We start from the raw sequence: 19,562 nt of genomic DNA, 5'->3' as shown, positions 1-19,562 counted from the left end.
ACGATCGTTTCCGAGAGGGTGCAAACGCAAACTGTTTCGTGGCTGTTTGCTTGGCTACTCCATCGCAACGAAACGCGCGAAACGAATTAATTCAACAATAAATAGCAAAACAAACGGGCACAGATCCTGAATATAAGAGAAAGAGTTATCGAGGGACACAGGCACAAGAAGCAAAGGCGGTACATGGTTGGGAATGATAAAGCGATTAGGACCTGTCGGCGTGATAACTACGTTATCGCTGGATCCGTTCACGTTCCGTTCAGCGTCCCCGACGGGCGTCTGCCGAGCGGGCGGATGGCATTCTACTGCAGGCAGGCTTGAATCTTTTCGATCCACTCCTGTGCACTGGAAGCTTCCTGGGCGTAGAAATTGTACGTACGGCGGCTGGTTTTGAGCTGTCGGAGGAAGCCGGGTAAAAGATTAAAATTCTCAAGCTAATCAACCAATGTTCCAGTAGCTTACATCGAAAAATGCACGATCATCGACCTTCTTTGAGGGCGCTGGCGCAGTTTGCGGTGGGGCTTGAGCGACGGATTGCACTTCTGCGAGTTCTGCAGGTGAGTAGGAAAAACGAACGTCGCTCAGTACTTGATCGGCACCAAGCATCGCGTGGCTCGGGACTTACCAATGAATCCTTTACAGCTACAATCATCCATCGTGTCGTAGTATCGCAGCTGGTGCTTGTGGGAGTCCAGCACGAACCAACGTTGTTTCCAGTTCTTGAGGATGGCCCCGCGTTTGTACAGATAGCTGCCGTTTAGAGAACGGAACAACCAACCGTAAATCAGATGCAGTCTTAAAGATTCTGGTCTTCGATCAACTCACCCTTCGTGTGTGCGATCATCGGCCACCTTGCTATCGTACTGCTCGTAGTAGTGCTGACTGTTGGTGTTGGTGGTGTTGACGCTCGAGGACACGCTATTGTTATCGCCCTGCGTTCGTGCCAGAGTCGGCTGGTTACCGCCCTCGACGGCCTTGTATTTGGTACAGTTTTTAGGAACCGATTCCGCACACTTTTCGTGATACGTGTTGCCACAGTCAACGCATCTACGACCCAGAGTGCACGGCATGAGAGGAAAAACCTACATCGACCCGCAAAAAGATGACTTACCTTAAACCATTCAATAGAGGACCCCACAGAACGTTGCCGCAATGGTTGCAGTTGATCGGTGCGGAGTAGACGTGCTTCTCGAAGCGATGCGGATGCAGGAAGTTCTCCTGGTGGAACCCGGCTTGCCGGCCGCGCATGAGAATTTCGAGTGTTGAGCTGCAAGACACCACAACGCGTGAGAACCTTCTGGTGGGCCCGTTTTTTTTGGGTTCCCTCTACTCACCGCTTGTGAAGTAATCGCCCGTGCGAACGCACCAGCGCACTGCTGAATGAGGCGTGCCTGGTCAAAGAGTCGGAATGCGGTAACTCCAACTTGTCCCATACCTGGCGCCACTTTTGTGGCAACAGTCCCCGTTCGGCTTCCGCCGCCTTTAGCTCCTCGAGCAGCTTCGTGAATGCATCCGCCTCGTGCCGACTAAGACTATCGTAGTTCACCGTGACCACCCGTCGCCGCGGTTGTCGCATCATGGCACCGAGTGGGCCCGAAATGGCCGCTGTCGTACTGCCCAGACTGCCCGCATTCCCGGCTCCACCGCCCATCGCACCCACCGAGCCCATAGCACAGAGGTAATCACAATCGTCTTCCATTGCGTCACTTCCGACCAGCTCGGGATCGTACGGTGGCCCTTGGGCGAGCTCCTCGCCCAAGTAGTACGACCAGATCTCCAGCACCGAGATAGCACTCTGTGGCCGCAGCACTGTCCGCTCCGGGTCCGGGGTGTACATGAAGTTGTAGAACATCGGTGACTTGGCGTGCTGCCGTTCGATGTAGTCGAACAGCGAAGGGCCAAACTTTTGCGTGTTGGAATTCGCTCGCCCGCCAACTGCGCCTCCCGAAGAAGAAGATCCCGCGCCACCACCGGCCCCCCCGCCACCACTAGGGCCTCCGTTCATGCCGTCACGGGTTACCACCATGCCCGGGTAGATGTGGTTGTCGTCGTCGGAGATCGTGAGCGTTTCGACGACGTGCTTGTGGTGCGAGTTGAGCGATCCGCGCTTATCGTCGATCGCCGTTATGCCGAACTCGACCCGCTCCAGTTCGCAGTCGAACAGGAACGTCCGGAACCGGCACGACACGTGGTGGTACGCCAGAAAGCGCAGGTAGAACTCGTTAAACTCGAACGCCAGCGGAAACTGCTGCTGTATCTGGTGGACTGCATCGAGAAACTGGAGAAAGGTGGGCGCAAACGGGGATCCGGAGCTGCTGTTGGGCTTCAAGTTGCTCCGATGGCCAAACCGGTGCCCGAACGCGAGCCACTCCTTCTCGATCAGTACCCGAAAGCCCTCGATCGTGCGATAGTAAGGATCGAGGCAGAGCTGCGCCAGTGATGAAATCTGTGCCGTAACGTCCCACCCATCCTCCAGCGCCAGCGTAACGCTCGACTCCTGCAGATCCATCAAATCGACCACGGCCCCAGAGAGCTGCAGTAATCCACGGATCTGCTGCAGCCAGTCCGACTGCTCGATGAGCTTCGCAAACGTCTGATCCGGTTCGTTCGTATCGCACGACGGTAGGCAGGCCCGCATTAGCTTCTTGAACGCGGTACGCGAATGTCGCACGTCCGTGTAGTCGACCGGAATGAACTCGGCGTACATCTCCGACAGTTTGGCCGATTTCGATTGTGATTTTTCTCCCAAAAAGTACAACGGAACACGCTGGAAGGTGTAGTGGGACTGCGATTGGCCTGCGCCAGCTCCATGATGACCGGACGCTTCACGCTCCCAGTGGTTCACGTCCCGTAAGCTGCTCGATTCCGGGCCGCCACTCATCCCGGACGAACCACCACCCTGCACCGCACTGCCGGCTCGGTTCGGTTTCAGAGAGGCCCATTTGTTCGACTTGACTATGTTCGATCGCATCGCACCGAAACTGGAGAAGGACGAATTGTTGATCGAGTAAAGTCCACCTCCGCCACCCGAACCAGCTCCTCCAGTTCCTCCGGCGCCACCACCACCACCACCACTCTCGCCGTGGTGCTGCTGCTTGCGTGCAATGTCCGGCGTAAGGGTGGCCATATCCGAGCGGCTCATCAAATTGCTGGCCGCGAGGGCCAACGAGTCGAGTGAAATGTTCGAGTCCGACAGACCCCACGTTTGGTGGCGAATGGTGCGCGTGTGTGGCGTCATTTTGATCACCTGAACAAAGTAGCGATCCTGCTCCTGGAAGCTCGTCGATTCGGTCGACGTGTTAGCCGAGCCCGGGTGCCCCTTCAGCATCATTCCCATCACGCCCTTCGCCTGCGGCACGGCGCCACGCAGCAAGGTGGCCCCGTTCCGGTGCCTCCAGGTGGCCACCGGTATCCGGTGCTGTTTGTAGCACCGGGCCATACAGCGCAACGCGTCATCCGACATCTCCTTCGGGCACACCAGCATCGCGGGGTACGTGCGACACACGCTATAGTTGCTGTTGACCGCACTGATCCGGTAGCCGGTCGTCTGCACGTCGCCCAATCCCAGCCGCAACCAGTCCCGCACGTAGCTACGCTCCTTTAGTCGCTCCACGTCCTTCACCTGCACCCGAGGCAGCGTATCGTTGCCTTCGTCCGACACATTCTCATCGTCGAGCATCAGGTGGCTGTTGTTGTTTTGCTCGCTCATACCGCCACCTCCTGCGGCGGGCAGGCCACCACTCGAGCCCCCGTAAGGTGGCGATGGACCGCCACTACCGCCACCGTAAGCCGAATCATCATACTCGACCGCGCCCGGTAGAATGTACTTTCGCTTCGTGGCGCCACTTTTCTGCTTGAAACCGGCCTTCTTCGCCGTCCGAAGAAGCGTTTTCTTCGCAAAGTCCTTCAACGTGGCATTCTTCTCCTTCACCTTGTGGCCACCGGCCAGCCCAACGTGCGGGCCCAGTCCGTGCGTGGCGAAAGCAAAGTGGCCAAGTTCATCCTCCGGGTGGCGCATCTTGTGCACCGCTTTCCGGAACGCTTCAACCTGCTCCTGCGGTACCTCCTCGTCGAACGCTACCTTGATCAGCTGAAATGTCCCGGAGCGTAGCTGCATACCCTCCGGCAGCACCTGCTCCAGGTGCTGCAGGTAGATGACCGTGAGGCGCTTCTCCTTCGTCAGCGAAGAGATCGGAAACGCTCGCACGACACTCTGTTCGCACGAGTACGAATCGCACGGCGAACCCCGGAAAACGACCCGATAGTTGGTCAAGAACAGGGCACCTTCCGCAGGCAACAGTGTGCCACTTCCGCCACCCTCCTTATCTTCGCGCCCGTCCGCCAGCAGGTACGCCCGCAGCTCGCCAATGATCTTCTCCTCCTGCAGCAGCACCGGGTACTGGAGCTTCGGCTTCTGAATCGGCGGGATACGCTTCGCTTCACGTGCCACCGCCTCGAGCGTTTCGATGTGCATCTGAATCGTGACCGGCACCATCTGGTGCAGATTGCGAACGTGTTCCGCCGTCACGTTACCTTCCGTGCACACGCGATCGATAAACTTGCACACCATCTTCGCTACCGCGTTACCCGTTTCTCCCGGATCGTGCTGCTCCTCGAACCCTTCGTCACTGTTCCGATCACTGTTGTGGCTCCGCGACTCGATCACACTGTTCGAAACGCTCGTATCGTCCTCCGCCCGATGACCGTCGGCCCGTGGCGCCCGGCCGCCCACCAACCCGCCGACGTCTTGCGGCACCAACAGGTACACCATCCGGTTGGCATAGTAAATGGCGTGACTGTAGAGCGTGCTTTCTTCCTTGTTGATCAGCTCCTGCTGGCCAACGCTGTCCATGGCGACCCACTCGCGCATCTGATCCGCCGCGATCTCCAGTGCCGACGGTTCTTGCGCACGGGACAGCATCGAAACTTTGTCCCGCGAACTAGAGTGCGCGAGTAGTGGTGTATCACCGGAACAGTTCGGACCACCTCCCATCGTCAGCGCTCCTGCCACCGAACTGCGGGGCCAGTTCGCTAGCGGCAGGTAGAGCTCCTTGATCGCCGTCTGCACTTCCTGATAGTAAGCGTCTTCCCAGAATTGTTGCGATTTCCACACCGGATGGTCCTGGATGCAGGTGTACGCAAACTGTATCACTCCGGTGCACAGCTTGCGGCAGAAGAGGGACGAAAGGGGCAACAAGGCTGCCGCCACACCGAACTCATCCTTCACCGAGTCATCCTGTAACGCGCGGTTCATGATCTTGATCACGAGGTCGAACTGCTGGTGATCGAGCTGCTTGTTGCCGTGGGCAATCTTTGCCAGCTCGCGGCACATCGTGAGGCGTGCTTCCCGCTGCTTCAGTATCCGCAGCACGGCCGGAAAGCTTTTGCGGGCTTCGGTGATTTTGTTGTCGAAAATGCAACTAATACAGTTCCGCAGCACCTCCAGTTTCCGTGCACTGTTGTTGACGATCGGCCGCATCTCCTGTGGGGCCGGTTTCAGGTACGGGCCCATCGGGACGATCCGTAACTTTACCCGCACCGGTTGCATACGAGATTGCAGATCGTTCGCCTTCAACCCATCGTCGATCACGCACTGCACGTCCTGTGCGTCAATCAGTGGCATCGGCGGTTGGTGGATACGAGCGAAGGCCCCCTCGGGGGGTCGTAACACTTTCTGCTGAAACGGTTGCGGGTTCGGGAACTCGTTTGTAAACAGCTGGCGGGCCAGTTCCTGGATGTGTATCAGCACCAGCGACCCATCCTGCGCTTCCGTTTTGAGCAAATCGTTCATCGTACTGTACAGTTCGTCCCAAGCGTCACACGCCCGCCACGGTGGTCCCCGTTCCGTCACGAACCCGGTAAAGAACATGCTGTCGAGGACGCGGGACAAAAAATCGCAATCCACCAGCTCACGAGCCCCCAAAAAGCCGGCCCGGTGGAACTGGATGATCGGTTTCGGGTTGATACGTATCAACGTGAGGTAGGACCGGTAGCCCTGGAGCAGCTGCGCAAAAAGGCGCATAAACACGGCCCGGATCTCCTTATCGAGCATCACGTCGTTTCGCTGCTCCCGGAAGCTGTACCCATTCGCTGGACCATTCGTTGGCCCGGTGCCACCATTCGGATTGCCGCCCGGATTTGCCGCGTGGTGGTGGTGGTTTGGATGGTGATGGTGGTGGTGGCCGTGGGAATGTGGAGCATGATGGCTGGCTTGATGGTGATGGTGCAGCTGTATCGAGGAGGGGAAGGCCAAATCAGCCAGCGCCAGCTCCGGGTGCAGTACCATACGCAACGCGTTTTCCGTCGCATCCCACAGCGAGGCCGGAAGTCGGGCGACGGGCGGTACCAACGATTCCGGAATGTGTATCGATCCACCGTCGAGATCGGCTACGATCACGTCCAAAATTTCGCTGATCTCACTTCGCAACGAACTATGAATGCCCATGATGAACGTGGTCGGCATTGACAGTACCTCAAGCAGCGACGCGGGCAATATCGGAATGTACACTAAACTGTAGCGAAACGGATACATCAGGGCCGTCAGTGCCCGACAGCTATCCGTCAGCCGTGTGTAGCTCGTCGAGTGAAACAGGATCTTGTGCTCGGTCATTACCGCACAGAACAGCAACATCACGTTCTTGATGCCGAGCTGATGGAACAACAAACTGACACAGGAACCGGTCACCGGCAGAGTGTTGGAGAGCGGTGGCTGCAGGATCTGTTTATCGCCGGCACCGATCGAAAAGCGTACCGGCGGGCCACCGGGTGGTGGGACCTGAATGCAACCGAGGATGCTCCCGATCAGGTAGTGGAGCTGAAACTTGAGGCTCTCCAAGTACACGGTGTAGATGGTTCCGAGGCAGTTGCGGAACGCTTCTATGTACTCGAGCCGCGACACGATAACGAGACACTTCGGGGCGTACATGATGCTGTGGTGAGTGATCGACGGTGGACCACTGGCCAATACCGCTGCGCTAGCCGACGGTGACAGATTATCGTCCTCTTCCTCCTCATCGATCGGTTTGCTGGGCGTGATGGCGATCGTTTCGTTGAAACACAAACAGGCACAGTAATGCCGATTACCGTCCATGTCGGTTAGCACTGAGACGAAAAACTGTGGCTCCTGGCGCACGGTCGACAGTGCCCAGCCTTGTGGTTGACAGAACTACGAAAATAAATAAATGACAAGATCAACATCATGATCGAGATTTGACAAATTCTACGCATTCTCCTTACCCATTCTATTCCTTCGATGAACGGTGTGTCGGGCCAGTCTTTCTCGGGAAATCTCTGTAGAATCTTGCCCGTCCGCGAGCCGGTTCCTGCAAATGCAAGAATCATTCATTGAGACCATTATTCTTTACTGTAGCTGCACAATTTTAAGGAACACTGTAAACTATAACATAAATGAACAACTTCGAAGACCAGCCCGGTTCGTAATCAAGCGAAACGAAAAAGACCTTCACGAAAAGCGTGTACTTTGGGTGGCACAAGCGGCAACAAATAACAATAAAAAACAAAACGTTAACCGTTTCTCCGTCCGGGCTCTCAATTACGTCAGACAGTGAGGTTCTGTTTTTGCCTGGCGCACAGTGAACAATCTTGTCTTCCGATTAGTGTGAGTTGAATGCAACAAAAAGTGAAGAGCGTGCCATTCTCAGCGCTATCGGGAGCCACGAGAGCAGTTCAAGAGACGAAAACTTATGGGCAAACAGCTTCATGTTCGAAGTAATCTTCCTCCGCGGAGCACGTGCTCGGCGCACCGTTGGCTTATAATTAACCTTCGCTGTTCGGACGCATTATCGCACCGCCACGGGTCGCGGTTGTGCACTCCCTCCGACCAGAGAACAACGCGGAAGATCAGCCACAAAATTATAGTACAGCACCGGTGCGTATTTTTGCCACTGCTACTGCCCGGGCCAACAGCCAAATTCCGCAACACGCAGAGCACAGGCAGATGCTGTGATTCTATAGGGAAGGTACACGCGTTATGCGGAGCAAAATCATTTCCTACCACCAACCGTAGCATAGAAAACAGAACCCGGGTTTGCAGGTGGCAGGAGAAAGACACAAATTAATAAAAGACCTTCGTACAATTGAACAGGTCCAAAGGCCACAATTGAAGAACATTTCTTAAACATACGCTTTCATTATCGGTTTTTCGGTCTAAGCATTACCGTAACCGAATAGCGGCCACCGGTCGTACCGGGCATGTTTGTCCGCGTTTGCTGGAATGCACACCATCGCTGCTGTAAACAAACAAACGTTCCCGAGACGCTGCTTCACACTAATCTGTGTGGGACTAGTTTTGAAACTTTGCGTTTCTTCAATTACGTTCCCTCGAATGCGCCCTATCTCTTGCTCCTGATATAACGGACAAATAAAGTCAAACATCGCATGGGTGGTCACAGCGGTCAGCCAGCAGGCAGCGGAACGGAAGGATGGATTTCACTTTCTACGCAAACCACCGGCGCGCGGTGGAATGATTCATCGTGCCGTTCGCACCAGCCACGCACCACCCTAAGGCTGCAGGCTGCAGGGATTCATGGTTCAAATTACCCGTACCCCGTCGCTACCGCGCTCATCAAAACCAGCCCACCAGACCAGACCAGCCCCGGGTAGGGTTTTCTTTCATTTTCCAACGATATACGAAAGTGATCCATCCTTTTCGCACCGATCGCCGTGTTTTTATTGCTCCCGACTACCAACGCCGTGGGGTGCGCGATTCGATGGCGAAAGTAACCGAGGCCTAACTGGCACCGCGGCTGGATGTCGCCACGGTGTAGCTACGCTTGATGAGGTGATGAAGCATTGACCATTCGAGATTGACGTCGGCGGGCTGCCCTAGCTGGCCGCTTATCGCCGGCGAAAGCAGCCGAAGCATCATTTAGAAGCCCCAATAAATCGCAAACGACGTACGACGTTGCTGTGCCGACGACAATGAGCACAGAAAACCTCCTGTCTTGAGCGTTTTAATTTTTTCCGGTAACCGATAGTACTTTCATCTTTTGTTGTATACTTTAAATGTCTCTTTGTTGTGTTTAAAGTGCAACATTTTATTATGAAACGATGAAATCTTAGCCCGTTCGCTAATTGGGTTTGCAACCTATATCATTAGTTTATAAACACAGCGAAACCTTGGGTAATTGGATAATTAGCCATCATTCGCTCCACTTACTTTTTCGGTCAGCCGATTTTGGGCGAAACCTTGGGCGTTAAAATTGTGAACGAAAAACGAAAACAACACACCGAAGCGTGTAGGAGACAACTCCTACTTTCGGCTTCAACCATCTGGCCTGACCGCTGGGGCGTGTGTTAGAAGGGTTTTATGTAAGAAAAACGATTCGACCGTGCAGCGGCATAGAGGAAAGTCCACCGCGACCGGGCAAGCTGAAAATTGTTACGATCGAAAGATCGCGAAAAGAAAATTCCAAGCGAGCACGCGAGTAAGCAACGCTAGCTGACTCAACGGTCAATCGCCGGGTACATCAGATAACAACGACACGCCTGAACTTGCTACGACATCCAGCAGAACATCCGTTAGGGGTACACCGGGACAACAAGCAGATCAGCTTCTGCAAACCCATTTGCGTACATCCAACCTTCGAATGACTCAGGCAAATAAGGCCAGAAAAAGATAAGGTAACCGAAAGATAAGTTAGGATAAGAGATTATATAAGATCGGAACAGACAGAAATATAGTTAGTCTTGTTCGTATCTTTGAAAGGAGTTGTATTCGAGTTTTCGACTAACCGGGAGTAGAAAACTCTATCTCGCGAAAATTGCACAAATACGTGATCGTGTAGCGGCGGAGGGCGCGCGATTCGCTTTGTTATTACATTTTCCCAAATGCGTGCCAAACGCTTACTTTGCGCCACGATAGAAAACACCATTATGACGCCCGAAGGCGATACGTTTGTGCCGGAGAAACGTTTGCCACATCGGCCGTGGCTCGAACCGATCGTTTTTTTTTATTGATCATTTTCCGAAGTATCGGCGCTTCCATCTGGCGGATAGAGGCGGCCACCACCGTGCGCCAGACGAAATGTTGCTTTTTCCTCACATTCCTCGCCAGTAGTTGTGGCAGATTTCTAGAGTGGCCAGAAAAGAAAAGTTATGATCGTGTAAGCACAAGATGCGATCGCGATCAGCTCTCACTCACTGCGCCATGTGAGTTGATCGTTTGTTGATTTGAAATAAAGCGCGAGAAACACGCGTACAGAATGTGGCCAACAGACCAAGGCGTTGCACACTCGGGGTAGACATTCTCCTTCGACTTCTACTGGCCCGTTGGAGAAGACCCATGTGTGCTGATGATATGCTGCGGTTGCTCCGGGGCTACCGTGGGTCAGCTGGAAGTGATGCTGGGAAGATTGGATTGATTAGTTGGTTAGTTTGACTTGTCGGGCCGCGCCGTCTCACAGTCCATCGCCATCGTTGTCGATAGAATGTGAGTTGTGGGGTCAAATTCAAATGCACTCTCGTGGTCAACAAATAGAACGCGCCGCAATGCCATGTTTCCCCCATGTATGGTGCGTTCCTGTGAGATGAGGTAAGCACCATTTATGAAGTGGCACCATAGAAGATAGAAAACGGAAACCAAATCACTTCGGTTGACTGAACTCGGTTCGGTTGACATTACGTTTTTAGTTGTGAAGACAAATCTACCTTTCGTGGAAATGGGACATTTTTGACCTACTTTAGTGTAACTATTTTTGCTTAAAACAGAAATTGTTTCACTTCCTGTAGTTGTCGCTGCCTATCAGCAAAGAAGATTAAGGATGATTTCAACGATTGTGTCATATTGAGTACTAAAAGAATATATAAAATTACAACGCCAGAGATCGACAGAAATTGACAAGCTTTCACAGTTGAGCAACGTTGAAGCCAAAAGAATGTGCACTCTTTGTGGATTCACTATGACCTAGGAGGAGGAGCCCGTCATGCGGTTCCTATGTATCTACAGCTGCACGACGGTTGCACAAATAACGATCGCCGCCAACTAACGCGTCGATTGTGGAGCACAAACGCACCCCGGGGAAGGTTGTTAGTAAAACGGGGCAATTACGTTTACGCTTGCTACGATTAGCCAATGGAGTTTTAATGCGGAAGACGAAGCTGCGGTGAGTTAATCGTTCCTTATCGATAAGTTTACACACCAAATGAGGTACCAAACAGAAATACGAAACAGTTTAGCTTCAGCAGCAGAAAACATACAAATCGCAACGCAAATTCCTCACTCAACTTACGCTCTTTCTCGTGATCGTAACCGACAATGACAAAGTAATCGGCAAGCCGCGACATTTTCGACTCATTACGCGAGCTTTCCATTGCGCACAGCGCTGTGTATGGTGGTGGTGCTGCGGAACAGATTACTCCCCTAGGCGCGGGTTCTTGCCTACTGATCACTGTTCCACTTCCGAGGCCAGCATCTGGGAGGCGACAAATGGCCTATCGCGACGAGAAGAAGCGGTCCCTTTCTAAAGCAGGAGCACCCAACCGAGGAGCACTAGATGCGATGTTGCGCGAGCGATGACGAATCCTATTAATGATGATTCAATTCCTTCTCCTTCGTGCTTCGCAGACACAGCAGTTGGTGGCCGGCACAAAGAAGGGACAGGGTGTGCGGACACAGTAGCGCACACGCCCGGTCCAATAATTAATGCAGACCGCAGCCGATTCTTTATCTCGCGGGCGCTCGTGCTCCGTCGTTGCCGTCGCGATGTTGCACTTGTTGCCACAATTATCTGCCCTTTACCACTGCCCGTGACCACACACACACGCGCGCTCGCGCGTAGACAAATTAAACGGGGCGACTTCTACATTCTCCGCACTCAGCACACTCCGAAAGCGGAATATTATCTAGACGCACTTCTCAAAATTCACGGCAGACCTGCACCATACGAATAGGATGGCTTTCACACTCCGCTGCACTCCGCACTGCAGGTCTTGAAGAATTGGCGGGGGGCTCCCCGTTGCTATGCAGCGTCGTTGATCGCCCAAAAACACGGCAAAGCCTACGCCTCGCACACACGCACTTCACGCATGCACGCGTGATATGTTTGAGCCCGCACGAAAAGGCATCACAATTAATTCACACATCCTTCACAGGCACCTGACTTTGGCCACCAAACTGACACTGCTTCCGAAAGAAAAACTGAGATCACAGACACGCGCCGTTCTAATGACTCAGCGAGGCCAGGAAAGCCAGAAACAGGATGCGCTCGGCGAACGGTGGTTATGTTTTTTTTCATAATTCGATCACTGCGGCCTTCCGCTTTCATTCCGGCACTGACGAAGCGACCGAGCGTGTTTTCATGTTCCGCTTGTTCGATAAGGTGGTTTGACCTATTGAGCGGTTTCGGTCGCTTGACTGGAGGAGGAACAGGCCACACAAACACTAAACTATTGACACGCACGCACGGAGCCTCCCCGGGGTGTGCAAGGCAGGGTGTGGCGAAAGTTTGGCTTTGTGGCGAAGGTCCGGCAACCGAGCAGTAGAGAGCGTTTGTTTCCGCAATGTTTGTTGGTATTTTTGGCCCTGACCGCACCCTGGGCGTTTACAGCCGGCCGATGATGCTTTCGACGCTCGATGATAAGGCGGCCGGCCACGGGGCAAGGTGGGCAGAAGCAGCCCAAAACCGCACAGGTGCCGATCGTTATCGGATGTCCTTCCGTTGACTCGGGGACGGGCACTTTTCTGCAACACTCGACCGCACTTCGACTTTCTTGGTCAGCACTTTTTGACAGCTCCAGTCAGAGCAAAGTCGAACTGAAAGCAACCGTCTCGTTCCGCTCACGCGCTCCAAAAACTTCTCTGTTTTCACTCCGGCAGAACGAACGCTGTGCTCCGCTCGGCCTCCCGTTACCGGCGGTGGCCTTTGTCTGCCACGGCCGTTTTTCTATGCTTGCGTTCGTAGGCACACCAACGTTGCGTTTGACGTTCCGTTTTCATTTGTGCTTCCACAATTCCAATTCGTTGTTACCGCTGTTGCTCACGCTATCACAAACACACAAACGAATTGTGGCAAACGACCCAAACAAAAAAAGACTATTTTTCTTCATACTGAGACGGGATTTCTCTCTACTCGACAGCTTCTCTTTCGCGCCAATGGAGCGTCGACTTCGGCATTCTCGCGAACCGTTCGAACATTTGACAGTTTAGCTCACGACGTAAACAAATTATTGAATAGGTAATTTTAAGTAAGTAATTTTAATCATCGGGAAGCATTTATCGGTAAGTTGTTACTTATAAGTAGTGAAAGTATACCGTATCCATGTCCATTTTCAGACGTTCATGAAATGAAGCAAAGTGTTGTCCTGCCATCAAAAACGGCGGCGCAGTGCTGAACGTAGAGCGAAGGGAAAACGCATGGCGGAAGCAGAAAGGTGAAACAATTGTAGACTTGTGATCCTGAATAAATACAGAATATAGTGTAGTAGTCAGAAAGAGATCCATAACACAATCCGGTCCATATAGTGAGATTGGCCGTCTCACGGTTCAGATCTTCGGTAAAAAAATTAAAAAATAAATGCTTTTTTTGTTTGGGCTGTTTTCAAATCCTGTAACCAATCAGCATAACAAATGTCGAATATTACGGATTCTAATTCCGTGGTTCAGAAACTTCACGGAAAATATTGAATTTTTTAAATTCGTTTTGAAACAATTGGCTGCATTCGAAAAACGATCAGATCGACGAATCTTCGAAAGCCGCATATTATGACAGGAAAACGATGCACGCCGTCAAATCGATGTCAAAACTGTCAACGCAAAGTGGCTAAAGTTTGTTTTTCTTCTGTGCTTTCGATATTCTTGGCCATCGGCGAAAAGGAATCCTAGCGGGTGAAATAAACTCTAAACATGAGGCTAACTTTGTTTCGGTTCGCAAGGCTCAGCCCGTCCGTAAAGGAACTCCGGCTGCACCTGTGCCAAACGGGCGAAGAGTCACAAGGCGTACGGTAAGTAACGATGTTGCCCCGCTCGGTCGCTAGCTGTCTGTTATTACACAATCGTTCATCGCCGACTACCACCTTCCGTCCATTCGAACAGTGAATTCGTAAACACCCGCTACGTTCAGTTGAAGCGCGATAATCCTTCGCTCCCAATTCTGGTGCGTGAATGCAGCGGCGTACAGCCCAGACTTTGGGTTCGTTACGGTACGATGAACAGCGAATGCAAGATACCTTTGTCCGTTCCACTCAAGCCTTGGTGTATTTTTCTTTTTTTTTGTAGAGATGGGAAAAGAAAAGTCGGTTCCACTGACTAAAGCAACTGCCGAAGACATCTCCAAACACATTGAAATGCTCGGCAAAGGACAATGAGCGTCTAACACAAAAAGGAGTTTTGTCGATATGGTTCCGCAAAGTGGTCTCGTGCTGGATTCGTTAGGAGGCTTGTATGTAACTAAAACTGTAGCACGAAAGAGACGCATGTGCTTAGGAAATAAATAATTTCGAATGTAAAACCACAACTGTACTTTAAGTGCAATAATTTAGATTTTATTTTTACACTTACACACTGCTCCTCTTTAAACTTAGTCCTCTGTCATCTACGAACTGGAACAAAGTTCACACGGCTCTATTCATCGCCAAACTATTTCAGTTGTCAATGCAATATGTTTGATGAGTTGTTTCGTTTACTTCCACGCACACAGTACGTTACAGATTTCAGAAAAAGCTATAAAAAAAAGAAAGACTATGGAAGTAGTACTAATCCCGTCGTTGCTGTCCGGAAAACGTGTCACGTGCGTGCCAACTACATTCATAAACTGCCACACGTTCTACGTTTGTAAGAAAAGATATTTGAAAAAGGTGAATTCGTAAAACAGTAGACATGTCAAATGAGGAAGAACGAACATTCTTATATTACTTAAACATTACGTTTTAAGATCATCGATTGATTGAACAGAAAAGTTGACAAATTGTAAAGTGGTTTCATTCGTTACTGTCGTACATGGTTTTGCGTTACGGGTTTGAATCCCGTAGAAGACGCTTCAATTGTGGCAAACTTTTCTAAGCTCGGAAGTTTGGGTGACTATCCGAGTCCGTCAGGCCAAAACAGTCATGAAAGCTTGCAGAAATCATTCCATTACATGACGATCATCAGATGTTCTTTTGTGATTCGCCGGAAGATCTCTTATCTAACGGACATCGTACAGATCGACCGGTTCCCTTCTGTTCGTCGTCAGTTCGAATACAGACAGTGCATCAACTTAAATTCAAAAATCAAAGTTGATGATAAGACGGTTTCCCCCGCTAAACCGATGTAGTAATAATAATGATCGTACGATGCACACAATCATTTGTCCGTCTTCGGACAGGCTTAGTTGAGACGCTGCGAAATGGGGATTTTCTTCCGTCGCCGGTTTATCTGCGTGCGTTCCCAGAGCTCATAGTAGCGCTCCTGCTTCAACCACTCCTGGTACTTGTACCACCATTCCTCCCACTTGATGTAGTCCTGGAGGTCGAGATCGCGCAGGTAGCCTCGGCCCTTGTAATATTCGTAGCGCACTCGTACGTCATCCCACGACGAGAGTCCGCTGGGTCCAGTGGTCATCAGTTCCTCGGGGAAGTGACCAGCGGGAGCCGGTGAGTAGCTGTGTTTGGAAAGTAGAAAACGTACACAAGACAAGACGTAACATTTGGATGCAGTTTTTTCCGTTGAAACCACTTAACCGCTGAACCAACTTACGTGTAGCGTGTCGGTGGAGCTTCCAGTTCCTCCTCGATCATCACCTTCAGATCGCCACCAGCCGAGTTCTTGGTGATGCGCATATTTTCCATGTTCGATCGATCGACACTCCACTGGGCCATCTTCCCGAAGCGCTCGGACAGGGTGAGGCGAGTAGTGGCCGTAAAACGAGGCAGAGAGTTTTCACTGCTGCTCGATTCCTCCGAGCCGCTGGAGGGCGAACGTGGCCGGGCGACGGCTCTCGCTTGTTTCGGTTCTCCTTCGATCTTAACGCGAGCCCGTAGTTTCTCCGCACTTTTTTCTTTGTGTTTCTTGTGACCAGCAGCAACCGGAGCCGCTGATGAGGGTCCCGCCACCGGTTGAGCATTCGCTTCCTGACCACCGTTAGTGGCTAGCTGTGGTGGTTGCTGCTTCGACGAACGGCCGCTACTCTTGGTTGGGCGGATATCCTCTGGCGGGACTGCCACAGAGCTGGCCGAAGAATGTTTACTGCTGTGCTTTGCTCGCTTCGGTGGAGATAACACTCGTCCTCGATCCGATTCAGGTGTTTGAGGACGTCTCAGGCGCGGCTCTGGAACCGACGGGTGTGGAATCGATCGGGCGACTCGATCACGGGGATCCTACGTTCATAAGATCGTTACGATAAGAGTGATCGCGCTTACATTTACTGAATTACTCACCTTCTCGAGACTTCGCTGAGCTTTCGGTAGTCGTTCGGATTGATGCGATGAGGACGGCGGAAGTACTGTTGGCTTGCGTCGCGGATCCATCGGCGGCGGACTCATGGGGCGTATGCGGTTTTCGTGACTGGCCCCGAGACCATCGCGTCGGTGAGTTTTCGAACCGTTGCTGTGCGGCGGAGAACGAGCGCGCGGACGCGGATGCGAAAACGACCGAGATCTACATTTCCCACCGGAGGGATTCGAGAGGGACACGAGTAATTTTAGGAAAGGATTACACCAGTCCACCCGCGAGTTCTACATTCGACGTCTTTAGCTTCCAGCGACATAGCGGTGTTAGGAAACTTCCCATCGTTGATTTTCTCGATCAAAACGACCATGCTTACCTAGAGCGTCGACGACGACGATGATCTTTGGCCGAGCAAGCAGAGCAGGAGTCGTCAGAGCAACTGCTCATCGAACCCGAACGACTCATCTGCGGGCATCGTGGCAAAGAAATAACGCAACTATTAGTACAGGCCGAGAACATTTTCTTACCCTCACCTCAGACTAAGAACTACTATAATCACCAAAAGTAACAATAAGCCAATAATGTTTCTTAAAATATTCATTTACATGTAAGGCCTTTACATTTAACCTATTTACTGGAAGGATCGTGCAGTAAGTGGCACACATTGATAAGATAGAGAAGTGAAATGTTGATTTTGAAAGGAAATGCTTTCCTTTTTTATGAAATTTGGTTGCTTATGATTCTTCTTTACTTAATAGTTGAACTGGAACAGTCCAACCGAAAGCTAACAAAAAAGTTTTATCGGCTGAAAAAGAAAAATGGTTATTCAACGCCAGAAGGTGTTCTGCGGCGCAATCGTCGGTCTGCTTGTAAACAAGACGATTGCTCTGCATTCGATCGATTCGTTGCATCGCACGCGATCCTGCTACTGTGTGTTTGTGCAAGATCAGCCAACAAACGCTTACCCTGGGAGGTGGTGAAGGTGGCCGTTTCGATCGCGGAACCGGTGGCATTCGGCTCGCTTTCGATGACGGTACCGGCTGTGGAGACAAGCGCCGAGGTCGGCGTGGTGATCCTGCTGGCATCATGTTCGGTGGCGGCGATCGGCGACGTAATTCAGGCGATAATGGGCGCCGCGTCATAAGTTGCAGAGGTGATTTGCGACGCATTCGCGGCGAGGGTGACCGCGGTCGGCGTTTCGATTCCGGCAGCAACGGTTTTCGAGTAATCGGTGATGGCAGAGGAGACCGTCGACGCAGCGGCAACGGTGAAGGAGATGAGATGCGCCGCTTCCGCATCGGTGGCAACGGCGACGGTGTACGACGATGCCGTGGAGAGCGCGGCGAACGACTGCGGCGTCCCCCGTTGCCATAGCGTCCAGCGGGAGCACCGCCGCGTCCAGAATCGGAGCTACTGGGGTCGTCCTCGATGTACAACTTTTTGTAGCCCGTATGACGCCAACGGTTGGGATCTTTCTCCTCCGCCTCGAGCAGCTTTTTGTCCCAGGTCTCGTTCGGAAAGGCGCGTGCCTTTTTCATTACGTTGTCAATCTCCTTGCGCTTGCCTGCCGGGTGGCTGGGATCTAGTGGAGGGCGTGAATGGTAAAAGGGAAGACATTATGGTTTTTGGATCTCATAGAAATGTCACGGTGTAGACTCTTACCGTTAATTTTTGCCCTTGTTGGATTACGATCCATTCGTAGCTTGCTGCTGGCACCGAGAGACCCTCCACCCCCGCTACCACTCCCGCGCGGTAGGGGGCTTAGGTCACGCCGTCGCAACGACATCGATCACCGGTCAAACGTACGCGGCGATCAGCGATAGATTTGTGACACCCGCGCGATTCGAATCGATCGCAAGGATCGCGACCGTAGTTATGAATTCGTAGTAAATACGAATCGAATGCGGGCGATCGAACGATCGATGATCACACACGCACGCACACACTTTTGAATCACGAACAACTTCTAGGCTTCTTGTACCAGTGCTATTGTGTGTACCGGTTGCCTTTGGGTGTGACTGTTTGGGTTTTGTAGTCCCGCACGTCGGTACTGCACCCAAAAGTACGTGTCCCTTGGGGTACTTCAGATGCAAGGGAACCGTGCGGTGAGATGGTGGAAACGAGAAAAGCAATCAGGATTAGTAAGATGATCTCCCGGTGGCAGCGAAAAACATTCGCCACAATTTCTTGATCGTGGAATGCGGCTTCTGGCGGTGCATCATGGCTGCACCATGGCCAGGCTGTTTGACTTTTTTCTGAAGGCAGTATCGTGGAACCGCACTGTGAAGCTGTGATACAGTTACAGAATGTATCGAGAGTGGCTCCTCGCTACGCGGACATATCGGCATATCGCGCGGCATCATATTCGACGACCGTATAACGAAACCGAGACCGAGAAACCGGAAAGGACGACTGCGATCAAAGGTAGTTCCATGCGACGAATGAAACAGTTTTCCCGAAAGCGAAACGCGACATTAAAACTCAATTCAAATCGAAAACGCGACTCGGTAGGATTTGCGATGGGGACACGATACAGGACGTGAAGCGCGACCGAATACCGGAGCCATCACGACGAGCACGCGGCGGCGGGCGTTCTGAAATATTCGCGAAGTTATGCTCCAATCCAGGAAATGCTGGAAAATTCACCGGGAACGCGCGCAACGTAAGGCTGCTCCGATTGTGGTGTCCTCCTCTTGGCCTCTATTTGTGCCACCATCTCGCCATGCACAAAAGAGACACAGGACACACGGCACTGCCAGGAATAGCATTTTTGGCTTCAGCCTACTTCGATTGATGCCTTCCTTCTTTTGCAACCCAAACAACACAACCGCGGGTGGCCGCCGATCGTCTTTTTCACCTTCACGAGCGAACCACGAACCACGACGCGAACCGAAACCATTCCCGACATTATCTGTTGGTTTAACAACGACTTTCACGAAAAACCCGATAAGTACCGAAAGTCAGGATGCCATATGCAATTTTTCCTTCTGTTTTTATTGCTCACACAGCACCACACACGACATCAGCACAGAGCACAGAATGTAGCCCATTTTATTACCTCGATTTGCAGCACGACGACACTGCGAGTGCTTTCCCAACACTCTCCCTCACGTCAGCGCGATTTTCCGCCGAAAAATGCGTTTCCCTTCGCTGCGATTTGTTACTTTTTACATCCGAATAA

At 52.1% G+C, this 19,562-nt stretch overlaps 3 protein-coding genes across 3 annotated transcripts; 1 reads left to right on the top strand and 2 right to left on the bottom strand.

The window, feature by feature from the left end:
• Window positions 1-302: 302 nt before the first annotated feature.
• LOC128272664 (myotubularin-related protein 13) lies at window positions 303-11,304 on the bottom strand. Its single transcript, XM_053010524.1, has 14 exons — window positions 11,250-11,304; window positions 7,237-7,322; window positions 6,228-7,165; window positions 5,025-6,077; window positions 3,784-4,940; window positions 3,019-3,717; window positions 2,008-2,796; window positions 1,708-1,923; window positions 1,335-1,605; window positions 1,112-1,267; window positions 826-1,047; window positions 626-750; window positions 463-551; window positions 303-395 (listed from the first exon to the last, which is right to left on the bottom strand). Exons 1-14 carry the CDS (start codon window positions 11,302-11,304, stop codon window positions 303-305), a joined length of 5,949 nt encoding a protein of 1,982 aa, XP_052866484.1.
• A 2,467-nt stretch (window positions 11,305-13,771) lies between these two features.
• Window positions 13,772-14,471, top strand: LOC128273263 (NADH dehydrogenase [ubiquinone] 1 alpha subcomplex subunit 2). Its single transcript, XM_053011199.1, has 3 exons — window positions 13,772-13,959; window positions 14,051-14,157; window positions 14,234-14,471. Exons 1-3 carry the CDS (start codon window positions 13,862-13,864, stop codon window positions 14,320-14,322), a joined length of 294 nt encoding a protein of 97 aa, XP_052867159.1. The 5' UTR covers window positions 13,772-13,861; the 3' UTR covers window positions 14,323-14,471.
• A 305-nt stretch (window positions 14,472-14,776) lies between these two features.
• LOC128272220 (serine/arginine repetitive matrix protein 1) lies at window positions 14,777-18,197 on the bottom strand. The gene is made up of 6 exons (XM_053009987.1): window positions 18,044-18,197; window positions 17,347-17,963; window positions 16,758-16,846; window positions 16,372-16,591; window positions 15,692-16,311; window positions 14,777-15,596 (listed from the first exon to the last, which is right to left on the bottom strand). The coding sequence occupies exons 1-6, from the start codon at window positions 18,165-18,167 to the stop codon at window positions 15,323-15,325; spliced, it is 1,944 nt and encodes a 647-aa protein (XP_052865947.1). The 5' UTR covers window positions 18,168-18,197; the 3' UTR covers window positions 14,777-15,322.
• Window positions 18,198-19,562: the final 1,365 nt, after the last annotated feature.

The sequence above is a fragment of the Anopheles cruzii genome, chromosome 3, assembly GCF_943734635.1.
Source record: "Anopheles cruzii chromosome 3, idAnoCruzAS_RS32_06, whole genome shotgun sequence".
In the NCBI taxonomy this organism is placed as follows: domain Eukaryota; kingdom Metazoa; phylum Arthropoda; class Insecta; order Diptera; family Culicidae; genus Anopheles; species Anopheles cruzii.
Note: the sequence above shows the minus strand (reverse complement) of the source record. Positions and strands in the feature narration are given on the sequence as shown.

Bases quoted from the DNA above. Each gene is read 5' to 3' on its own strand.
- LOC128272664 (XM_053010524.1), bottom strand. From the start codon at position 11,304: ATGTCGCGGCTTGCCGATTACTTTGTCATTGTCGGTTACGATCACGAG. The intron at 6,078-6,227 runs GCACCATCACCA...GAATGGGTACAG, and splicing joins TTCCCCTCCTCGATACAGCT to CTTCCGGGAGCAGCGAAACG. The intron at 1,268-1,334 runs GTGAGTAGAGGG...GGTGTCTTGCAG, and splicing joins GGGCGATTACTTCACAAGCG to CTCAACACTCGAAATTCTCA.
- LOC128273263 (XM_053011199.1), top strand. From the start codon at position 13,862: ATGAGGCTAACTTTGTTTCGGTTCGCAAGGCTCAGCCCGTCCGTAAAG. The intron at 13,960-14,050 runs GTAAGTAACGAT...CCATTCGAACAG, and splicing joins GAAGAGTCACAAGGCGTACG to TGAATTCGTAAACACCCGCT. The intron at 14,158-14,233 runs GTACGATGAACA...TTTTTTTTGTAG, and splicing joins CAGACTTTGGGTTCGTTACG to AGATGGGAAAAGAAAAGTCG.
- LOC128272220 (XM_053009987.1), bottom strand. From the start codon at position 18,167: ATGTCGTTGCGACGGCGTGACCTAAGCCCCCTACCGCGCGGGAGTGGT. The intron at 16,847-17,346 runs GTAAGCGTTTGT...CGATGCCCGCAG, and splicing joins CACCTTCACCACCTCCCAGG to ATGAGTCGTTCGGGTTCGAT. The intron at 16,592-16,757 runs GTAAGCATGGTC...TGGGAAATGTAG, and splicing joins CGTCGTCGTCGACGCTCTAG to ATCTCGGTCGTTTTCGCATC.